The 12182-nt window shown below is 28.6% G+C and overlaps 1 protein-coding gene across 1 annotated transcript; it reads left to right on the forward strand.

The window, feature by feature from the left end:
* Positions 1–10513: 10513 nt before the first annotated feature.
* Positions 10514–11432, forward strand: LOC123258645. The gene is made up of 3 exons (XM_044718786.1): positions 10514–10869; positions 10977–11141; positions 11245–11432. Exons 1-3 carry the CDS (start codon positions 10774–10776, stop codon positions 11353–11355), a joined length of 372 nt encoding a protein of 123 aa, XP_044574721.1. The 5' UTR covers positions 10514–10773; the 3' UTR covers positions 11356–11432.
* Positions 11433–12182: the final 750 nt, after the last annotated feature.

Raw genomic sequence — 12182 nt, forward strand, 5'->3', positions numbered from 1 at the left:
TGTTCTTTTCGTGTATGATAACGATTAATTTCTTAATGTATTTTTTCACTACAGCCAAGAAGTTTGTTCTGTTATTATGATTAAGCTGTATCTGTATATATCATTCTTAACATTGTAGTGAAGCGACCTTTTGGATATCACAGATTTCTTAATGGGACTAAAACTTTTAATTATATTAATCACGAATTACAGATTGCCAGTACAATTTTAAAACAATTATTTCTTAAATTTAATAGAGCTACGATCGCTTGTAATAATGAAATTATTTTTCGAAATGTTACTGATTATTGTCCTTAGTTTATTAATTACCAGTGGAACACAAGGATATAAAAAAGGTCATTGTCTACCCGATGGTACTATTGTAAGTACATAAGTCAAATTTATAAAAGAATTAATGAATTTTTATATGTAATTAGAACTGCAGATTACTCATAATTTTTTTCAGTGTTCAAAAAATAGTGAATGTTGCAACGACCTATGTATCAAAGATGTTGGAGAAAGTTTTTCTACTTGCAAATCCAAAGCAGAATTTTTTTCAGATGAACCAGTCGTAACGAAACCATTAAATGTTGACCAGTCATTTTGCTTTTCTGATGGGCATTATGTACGTAATTACATGTTCAATGAATTAATACCATAACTTTTACAAATAATAACACACTTAACCGAATTTAATTTAGTGGTGATATTTACTATTTAGTGTCTGATAGATGATGATTGCTGTTCTCGAAAGTGTGCTCAGACACCTAAGTCTTTTTTCATCCAGGCCTATTACTGCCAATACAGAATTTGACATCTCCACTAATAATACACTGACGCTTATTGAATAAGAATTCAATTGCCTTGAATTTTTTTTTTTATGTATTACACCTGAAAAATTGTACACTGAAAAAATAAGTATTAGCCCAACGTCTAATATGGCGTTTTAGCCTCACTACAATATGTATGAGCTCCATTTTTAAACGGATTTCTCAAAATTGAAAAATAAAAGGTTATTATAAAGAGAATAATACTATAACTTCTTTCGATTTACTACTATTCGCTATTAATAATGTTGCAATTAACTTTTTAAAAATCGATTGATAAAATAAATTTTTGATATAGTTATATAATTTTTAAGACTATATTAATCTTGCATGACAAGTTTTATGTGAAAAAAATATGTCGATGCATCTTTATACATTTATTTACAATAATATAATTTTTTTTGAATTATTCGAACTAATTTTTTTTTAACTGAAAATATAATATAGGGTAAATATCCCCATAGATAGATGGACGGTTAAGCAAAATCTTGTGTTCAATTAAAAAAATAATATTGTTATATGTAGATAAGTTGGGATAAAGTGAATTATATTGATGTAAAAATATATAATTAACTAGGAAAAATAAGTAAAACTTCGTAAAACGTTGTAGCAATTAATAAAAAAGAAAAATATAAGAAAAAGACCAAAACCCCAGTACACTGTAAAAAATCCGGAGTGAATTTCACTCCCATCTCACTCCCATCACTCGGAGTTCCGAAATGAAGTAATTAATCACTCCGCGTAGGGAGTGAATCCGGAGTTTTTATTTGCGGAGTGATTTCGGAGTGATTTCGAATTTCACTCCGAAAAACATCCGTGTTCGGAGTTTTTAAAATAAATAAAATAAGGATGAATTTTCGTTCTACAAAAAAAATCTCAAAATTAATCTTTATATATATATTTCTTCTGTGCGTGTGTTTGTCACTGAACTCCTCCTAAACGGCTGGACCGATTTTAATGAAATTTTTTGTGTGTCTTCCGGTGGATTCCAGAATGGTTTAGATTCATAATTCAGTCCACGAGAAAATTTTTATTTAATAGATTTTTTATTTATAAATTGTTGTTGATCTTGACTACCCACATGCACTTTTCATATATTTTATAAATATCATATATGTAAGATATATGAAAAAATTCATGTGGGTACTCAAATGAAAGCTTTCGATGAGTATAAAATCATAATGGACTTATATTTAGTTATATTTATGAAAATGTTAATAATTAACGAATGATAATGTATTTTGTTAACTAATGATGTTTTTCACAATATAAGCTCATTCCGATGTTACACTCATCAATACCTTTCATTTGAGTACCCACATGCATTTTTGATATATTTTTCATATATACATATATATAATATATATAAATATATAAATATATGAAAAATTGATGTGGGTACTTAAATGAAAGGTCTTGATGAGTGTAACATCGGGATCGATTATATCTTTAAAAGTATCACTAGTTGACAAAATACATTGTCATTTCTTAATTATTGAAGTTTTGAAAGATATAAGCTCATCCCGATGTTACACTCATCGAGTTCTTTCATTTGAGTACCCACATAACATTTTTTATATATATGTTATTTGTGAAATATATAAATATATAAAATATATCAAAAATGCATGTGGGTACTCAAATGAAAGCTCTTGATGAGTATAAAATCAAAATGGGCTTATATTTACGAAAATGTTAATTATTGAAGAATGCCCATTGTATATTGTTAACTAATTATGTTTTTAACTATACAAGCTCATTCCTAAAATTTCTAAATTTAAGACGTGTGTAGGGGAGAAGGGGGTCAATTGAACCAAAAAAAGTTTAGTAATTTTTTACCATTCGAATTAAAACTAAATAATAACTTTTTTTTTCTTGGAATGATAGTTTATTAAGTCTACTATCATTATCAATACATAAATTAGTTAATAAACAACGTGAATTTTTAAAAATTATTAATTTATCCAAACGCGTCGAATGGTTCAATTGACCCCCGCTCGGGGGGCAATTGAACCACTGCTCGGGGTCAATTGAACCAATGACATTTATAACTCAAACCCGAACTTTTAATAAATAACATATTAATTGTTACTTTCTAATATTACTGTTGCACATTTTTAATACACATATATTATATTTAATAAATTAAAAATCGATTTAAAAATAATTTTAATTACAAATTGAGTTTATCAAATTGTTAGGTTATTTCCCTGAGTATTTTTCACGTCGAGTCAAGATGCGCGCGCATGTCCCATGCTTCTCCGTATGGTTCAATCGTCCCCGGGACTGCTGGTTCAATTGACCCCGTATAATTTTAAAACAATTAATAGTAAATAATAAATAAATAAACCATTCTATCACTATAAACAAAGTTGAGGATTATAAAATATAAGTATATACAACTACTATAATTCAAATTTTATCAATTAATTCAAAAATTTAAATATTATTAAACAATTTGTCACCAGCCGAAAAGAAAGTTTGCATGCCTAAAAATAAGAAAATCTCAATTTTTCAAAATTTATCGATCGCAATGATTTCAAATTTTGATCATATCCAAGTTTAACATATTAGAATCTAATTCTAAGAGCATGAAGCGTTTTTTCAATTTTTTCGATTTTTTAAGTCGAGTGGTTCAATTGCCCCGTGGTTCATTTGACCCCCTTCTCCCCTACATGACAACGTCTCTCGGGTCCGCTAGTATATATATATATATATATATATATATATATATATATATATATATATATATATATATATATATATATATATATACATCTACATATTTTTTTTGACAATTTTTAATTATAATTAATTTATAAAAAAAAAAAATAAAAACATTATAATAATAATTAAAATGAAATATTATTAAAAATAATAAATTAAATTTTTAATAATTAAATATAAAAAGGGTTTATAAAAATATTTTCTTTACAAAAATTTATTTATTTCTAAATTCATTTATTTTGGGAGTGAATGCGGAGTGAATTTTATTATTAATAAAAATTAACTCCTTCTCGGAGTAAATATCACTCCCGCTGGGAGTGAATAAATTAAAAATCATTTACTCTTCATTCACTCCGCGTTCACTCCGCAAATTTTTTACAGTGTAGATGGACAGTCATTAGATGAACACTTCTTACAAGCGATATTTTCAATTTATTATTTACTAGCTGTTACTCGCCCGCTCCGCTGGATGCTTTATAGAATAGCATTTTAAGATCTATATACTTGAAATTCAATTAGAGTATTGTTTTGACTTGTTCAGACTGTACGTCTGAAACTATCTAGTTCTGGTTGGCTCCAGACATTGAAACTAGCATTTTTAATGCAACTTATATGAAAAATATAATGTGTGACGCGGGATGAAACACGATTTCAGACCGAGTGATGCCAACTTCATTGGTCTGAAATCGTTTTGTTTCATCCCTAGTCACACAATATACTATTAATAAAAAAAAAAAAAAATAGTAAATCACAACCGGAAAAAATAAAATTTTTTCAAGATCAATAGGTAAATTAATATTATAATAAAATAAATATAAAAGAAATAGTGGTTTGTCACAAAAAAAGTCAAATGTAAACAATACTCTAGCTTACATTCAAAAATAGCGACACCAAGCGTAATTTACTTAAAGCGAGATTCGTTAATAATTAACAAATCTTTATTTGAATGAAATAAATGAGTCGATTCAATTAAATAAACCGAAACGAAGTAGTATTTGATTTAAAGTAATATATATTTAAATAAAAGAAATTTGTTAACATTAAATAAATATTTTTGATTCATTTCAAATAAATCTGTGCATTTGAGTCAAACAAACTGTTTTCTCAGTGTAAATACAAATAAATTGAAGAAAGTGAAAAATTAACGATTACTTTCTGTCAACTTGATTATATTTAGAGTCAAACTATTTCTATTTTCTTTACGTTTAATATGTAGTCATTAATTTTTATTTAACTATTTTATTTACAAGTTTTAATGACACATTAATATTTTTATGCTCAAAATGTCGTGAGTATATATTTAAAGCAGCTTTTTAAGACACAATTTTTCAAACGATTAATTTTTTAATTTTATTTAGTCGTGATCGCCCACATCAATATCATTTTCCGTCGAATATGTTACTAACAATTTTAATTTATTTATTAATTACCAATGGAATTGAAATGCAGGGGGTTGAAAACAAAAGCTGCTTACAATTGGACAGTATTGTAAGTACTTGAGTATAACTAATAGATAATAATAAATAAAACTATAATAATTAAATATAAGAAGAAATAAGTAATTAGTTTATTCTCCTGACTTATTTTCTATTTTCGCTAATCGATTTTTTTTAGCTTTAATTGAAAATATTATTAGATCAGATCAATAGATATATCACAAAATGGATAATTATCCGACGAATTATAATTTATTATAGTGTTCAATAAATGATGAATGCTGCGACAGTAAATGTAATCAAGCTGCTGGAAGACATTTCTCCACCTGCGAATCAAAAACAAACATTCGATTTGATAAAATACTCCTAAATGAGCCATTAATGGCCGACCATCCAAGATACTGCTTTCCTGGTAAACATTATGTATGTAATTTATAATAAATTTAATTTATCATCTTATACATTGTCGAAAATTTTCGAAGTGAATTTTATTGAATAAATATAAAAAAATAGTTAAAATTTATTTAAAAATTGTAAACTGCGTACGAAGAGATTTGTATAATTAAAATAAATTAAACTTCAATTAATTTTCGTCATAATTTGACTTTTTTTTAGTTTATTTTCTTTTATCTTAATAAAAAAAAAAAAATTTGACTCATCAAATTTTTTTTTAGCTCAATAAAAATTTATTTTAGTTTAAAAATTTTGTACTCGGTATCCGATTTTTTTACAGTTTAGTATAATTTGAGTCTTAGCTAATAAAAACAATAATAATTTAATAATCTTTATTAATTCAGTGTCTGGGAAATGATGATTGCTGCTCTGGAAAGTGTATTCCTGTTGGTATTCCTCCAAGTTATTTACTGACGGCTCAATTTTGCTCTAGTTAAGTGTAATAATTTATAGTTGTCAAGTAAAATAAAAATTAATGATATTATTTTTAACTTCCCGATAAAAAAATTGAAAATTTTCTTTTTTTTTTGTTTTTTGAAAATCGAGTTTTCATCCGATCTCGACGTTTTGAGGTCCTAAGAAGCTTCCCTGACTATTCCCGCGAGGGTGTCACTATGTCTGTGTGTGTGTGTGTGTGTGTGTGTGTGTGTGTGTGTGTGTGTGTGTGTGTGTGTGTGTGTGTGTGTGTGTGTGTGTGTGTGTAAGTATGTGTAAGTATGTAAACCTCTTATAACTTTTGAACGGATGAACCGATTTCATCGCAGTTGGTGCCATTCGAAAGGGTTTCGCCAAACTTAAATTTCCTGAAAATTTGAACCGATTCGGACCGATAGATTTTGAGAAATTTGGAGAAATCTAAAAAAAAATAGGAAAAAAAATTTTTTCAGAAGTGGTTTTTTTGGAATAACTTTTAAACGGCTCTACCGATCGATTCCAAAAACTAGTCCGCTCTCAACCTTAAAAAACCACGTCGATCACCTCCAATCCGGTCAAAATCGGTTGATTTGTTCGAGAGATACATTCGTGAACGAAAGAAAACTAAAAAAAACTTTTTTTTGGAGTTACTTCGAAATTTATAGTTTGACGAATTGAAACTTAGAAATTCTTTATGAGGCTTAAAAAACTGCGTAGAATGCCGCCAACCGCGTAAAAATCGGTTCATTCATTCAAAAGTTATTGCGGTTTGAAAATTCAAAAAATAGTGTTCTATGAAACTTCTATCAGACTTTTGAGCTCAAGAGCCCAAAAGCACAGAAAAGGTATCGTTTTGAGCTCGGAGAGCTCAAAACAATACACAGATTGCATTTTTGAGCTCGAAGAGCTCAAAAAAAAACGGCCATGTATTAACGGAATCAGCGGGAAGTTGCAGGGATGGCCTTAAGGGTCAACCGTTTTCCTAATTTTTATTAATCAATTTTATCTCAGATTATCATCTTCTATAATTTGTACCACTGAGTTTAACTCTTAAATTTTTAATGCTCAATTTTTATACTCAAATTTATTTTTTTTTCTTGTATTTGTCATAATTGTATTCCAAAGTAAAGTAAAGAAAAACGATCAATTCTTAATATCTAATATTTTTGAAATTTTACATTTTCATTAGTCATACGTGTACTTTTATTGTAACTCTTTTTGTATACTTTTGACATCTGGCTATACTGCCTTGGCATTGAAATTAAATAATAAATAAATAAAATAAAATATCAAATTAATTTTAATTCAAATTTATTTCTATTTAAAAATAAATTTTCAAAAATTATACTTTATCGACAGTTGATAATTTTCTCAGAACTTTGTTTGATCGGTAATTAAAATTCATAGAAACTAGAGATGTACACTGGTCACGTGACGAGTAATTTTACAGACTTTTTACCGTCACAAAACGGTTTTGTGACCGATAGTGTTATGACGAGACGGTCACAAATTATCGCCATCTAGTGGAATTAACTTCAATCATAAATAATAATGTATTTTAGCGGTTATGTAGAGTTTATTTTGTCCTTGTCAACTTAAAATTTATGCACGCGGCTATGTGAATCAACTAGAGAGATTAGAGTTTTATGAAATGAAATTAATATTTATTTAAATATTATAAGTAAACAAATAATTAAAATTATTTTTTTATTAAATCTAACAACTAAGATGTTATGATAATAAAAATATTCGAAGAAATAGTATATTACGACCCAAAGCCAGAAAGTTGGATTTCCTGGCGTATGGGATATGATGGCCGAGGCGTAGCCTCGGCCATCATATTACATGCGTCAGGGCAGGGGCTGCTCACTTCTGACCCCCACCATACCCAATTTTGTCATTTGCAAAGACGAAGGACTACAACTTAAGAAAATGAAATTTTCCCTATATTTATTTCTGAAATATGGCAGCACTTCTAATAATAATAATATTCGAAATCCACAACCGGAAAATAACAATCCGCCATTCTTGTGGCCACTATTATTGCGATTACATGTGTTGATTTTGGTTATCTCGAATTTTTTGCGATTTGAAGCGTTATTCTTGACTTTTTTGTTTACTTTGCGTTTGTTAATATTATTGCTGTCCAATTTTTTATTTAATAATTCACATTTATTTATTTTCTTTTTTAGAAACTTTTTTCTTTTATTTATATTATATTAATTAAATATTAAATCATTATTTTTTTGTATATTGTGAAATCACATTTTTTTATTTCCTTTTGTGAAAAAAAATGTAAATAAATTCCTCATTAAGTCTACACATCATCAAATATATTACTATTATTATTATTATTATTAATTTATTATAAACAATAAAAATGTTTTATTTTTGTAATTTATTAATCAATGACTTATCAACTTATAATAAAAGCCAAAATAATTTATTCCGTAGTTTTTTTTTCTCCTAAGTATAAATTTTGCTCATTTATTTATTATAAAAAAAAAAAAAAAAAAAAGAAAGAAAACAATTTTGACATTACTTTAATTTTATTATTTATTTTGAAAAAAATAAAAAAAAAAAAAAATTCCACGGTAGCAAAATTCGAACGTGCGCCTGAACGTTGACAAGTCTTTCAGCGTCCCTCAGAGCTATCTCAGCTTACAACCAAATATCACATTAAGTAAATTTTAAGCCTCGAGCGTAAGTGGGTTTGTTTATTATTATTTATTATTTGGTGTATTTACTATTCATTTATTGTTTTATTGATGATTTTTTATTTTTCAACTGACTTCTATTGATATTTTATTATTTGTTATCATAATTCCAATAATAATTTATTATTTCGTTCCAATTTCCGCGCCTAAATTCTCTCCAATCACGTTACTCAATAGAGGGCGCTCTCAATTTCCTAAAAACTGCTGACATTTTTTCTATACTAACAAAAAAAAAACTATAGATACATAGTGATTTCAATTTTGTAGTGGTATGAATGAATCTTTGCAAAGACAAAATTCGGTCCCATCTAAAAGCATTGAGTGAGCAGCCCCTGCGTCAGGGCATCCAACATTCTGGTCATGGGTTGTATACTATTTATCTTGCTCTCCAGCCGAAAGTACGTAACCCCGGAGAAGGGGTTTTGCCGGGGGTGAAGGGGGCGCCGCCCGACTTTTGCAAAGCCGAGGTTTTGCTGGTCAGGGCGGGCATAATAAAAAAATAAATATTAATAAATAAAAAAAAAATAAGTTATTTTAAAGTTTACTAACAAATGCTCTGATTAAGAGAGATAACGTGCACAGAACTCATTACAAATATTTAAACCCGATGTATTAACAGAATTAATTTTTTTAAGTTGATTAAAAATTAGTTTTTAATTAGACGGCTAAGAAAGATTGAAATTAAATTATTAGAAGCTTGTAGAGTACATGGATTGTTTTATAAACATTGCTTTACTAGCTGTCAAAATATAAAAGAAAGCAAATAAAATCTACAAAACTTTTATATTTTATTTTCTAAAATTTTTATATAAATTATTTGTGCAATATTATTATTAAATAGTTCATTAACAATAATCTAGTTAAAAATTTTTTTTATTTATTTGACATTTTTTGGTTAGTTTATGTGCTGACATGTTACATACAGACGATGTTGTGACTGTTAGACAGTTGAATCTCGGGCTACGAAAATATGAAAGAAAGTGAGGTTCTGTGCTGCCGGCCAGAAAATATGCGTAGCGCGCATGCGTTAGAGCAGGCCATAAAAGTTGCTCTTCCTGGAGTAAAGTGCGTCCCGGAAGAGCGTACTTTCGGTTAGGAGAGCAAAAAAAAATAGTATATTACACACCTGTGGCAAGAAAATGAGAAATGTCTCAGAACACATATATGTTGCCCGAGGCGAAGCCGAGGTCGACATATATGTGATCTGAGATATTTATTATTTTCCTGCCATAGGTTTGTATACTATTTTTCTGTCCGACAGAGGCGGAAAGCGGCAATTTCGTTTAGCGCAGCGGGCCGAAAGTTGCCACTTTCCGCCTGGAGGGCAGAAAATATTATTTTCTGCCCTCCGGCCGGAAAGTGGCAACTTTCTGGCCGCTGCGCTAAACAAAGTTGCCACATTCCGGCTACGTCGAGCAGAAAAATAGTATACACACCTTGGCCAGTAAATAAGAAAGCCTCAGATCACATGTTTGTCAACCTCGGCTTCGCCTCGGCCAACAATTACATGTGATCTGAGACTTTTCTTATTTTACTGGCCTAGGTATGTAATATACTATATTTGTTAATTTCAAGCAAAATTTTAAATAATAAAATTATTTAAATTTCGTTATTTATCCTTTAACAAATTATACTCATTCTAACTTGACATTTTATTTTTTATCAAACCTCTTATCTTTCAGTGAAATACTTCCCAAATAACTAAGTCATTCTTGTAAAAAAAAACCGTCACGGGACGTCTACGTAGTTGTATTTGATGGTAACAATTGTGAGCGTGCTTGTGACCGTCATTTGCACAACAAACGTGTTGAAAAAAAATTTGCGACGTCACTTACCGTCACAAAACGGTATTTATGACGGTCTCGTCGCATAAAATCAAAATACCGTTAAATGCACATCTCTAATAGAAACACGGAAAAGTTATGATTCAAGTTGCGCGCGCATTTTATAACCTCTGCAAAAACAATTCTAATCACATGCAACAAAGAACTGGTGTTAATGTGTTAATAGTTTCTGTTGGTTGTGGTAACTCATTATCTCAATTTAATTTTATCCTCAAAGACTACGTCATGCTACTCTACTACACGTGTACGTAATAAGTGTAAGTGTTTACTATCGAAGCTAATGAGTATATCAGTATTAGCAGCGCTCCAAAAGTAACTTAGTGCATTAACAGTAACTCGGCGTGTAAATACATACATTCTTATAAGTTTTACCGACATGTCACTGTTTATTTTTTTAAATCTGTTAATTCTTATCGGAACACGCGTAAGAACGATACTGATAAGCGAAGCCTGCTTGAGCGAGGGGAGTTACGTATGTATTAATTATCATTTGTAATTCATGCATTCATCATTAAACAGTAAGCATATATATTATACAAGTTTGTCGAATAATTGTCATTTCTATTCTCGATATTTTAGTGCTTGCAGGGGAGCGAATGTTGTTCGAAAAAATGTGAATATTTAACAGAAAATTACTTTCGTACTTGTATTTTGGAACAAAAGGAAGAATACACCAGCAATATAATTCAAACTACGACTTCATTTAGCGTTGAAGAGCCATCATTTTGTTTAAAATATGGTCAGGTGTGTGTTTGTGAGAGTAATCAAAAATTAAAAATAAAATTCCATAAATATTTTAAATTTTTATGGTCATTATTGTTTTTTTCTTTTTTTTTTCTGTTTTTAGTGTGAGAAAGATAAAGATTGTTGTTCCAAAGAATGTGTCATATCACAAAATGGCACTGAGTTTAATCAATGCAAGGAAATTCATCGAAGGAGGAAACATCAACAATCTTGATTTAAAGATTTCAAAGAACTGTTTATAAATAAAATTTTCTATTAATAAAAAAAAATAAATTTAATACGACCTGGTTATAAGTTACTTCTCAATTTTTTTTCGCTTGTATTCAGTTCAATTGAGGCAATTTTTTGGTTCTCGCGAAGAACATTGTCCCTGCAGTCCAAAAAAATATACTTTTCATCTCAATGAATTGGGATTTTCTGTAATTAAATTATTTATTGATTAATAATTAATTAAAGAATTAATTCGGAAGTAAATGTCTCTTAATATGAATAGATAAACACAATTGCCATTATTACACTGATAGAAGGGTTTAGTACGGAGTACTAAACTGATTTAGTAACAAAATTTTTATTCATTTATTTGGGAGAAATAAATATTTTGTATCCGCCAATAATATTTGTTGCAGTTTAATAAATGATTTCTTTTTATGAACAAAGCCTTATTACATGGAAATAAATATTTAGTTCCACCAAATAATATTTAGTAACAGGTACTAAATATTTCTTTAGCAAGTATTGTCGGTAGATGGCTATGCTTTAAGGAAGTTCGAGTGTAACTAATGAGTCAAAATAATTAAAAAATTTTTTTTTTAATTTTAGCCTTCCCAATATTCGTAAAAATTCTTTATTTTAATTAAAAATAATTTAAACAATTTAATAATTGATCATTTTTACTTATTTAATAAAGTAGAGTAACAAAATGACTTTGGTATTTATTACTTGCCGGAATAAATAAATAGATTTGGTAATAGCGCACTTGATTATACCCATAACAGAGACGTGGATGAGTGTGTGAGTTAAACATTTCTCTCTCTGTAACTA

The sequence above is a fragment of the Cotesia glomerata genome, linkage group LG2 (genome assembly GCF_020080835.1).
Source record: "Cotesia glomerata isolate CgM1 linkage group LG2, MPM_Cglom_v2.3, whole genome shotgun sequence".
In the NCBI taxonomy this organism is placed as follows: domain Eukaryota; kingdom Metazoa; phylum Arthropoda; class Insecta; order Hymenoptera; family Braconidae; genus Cotesia; species Cotesia glomerata.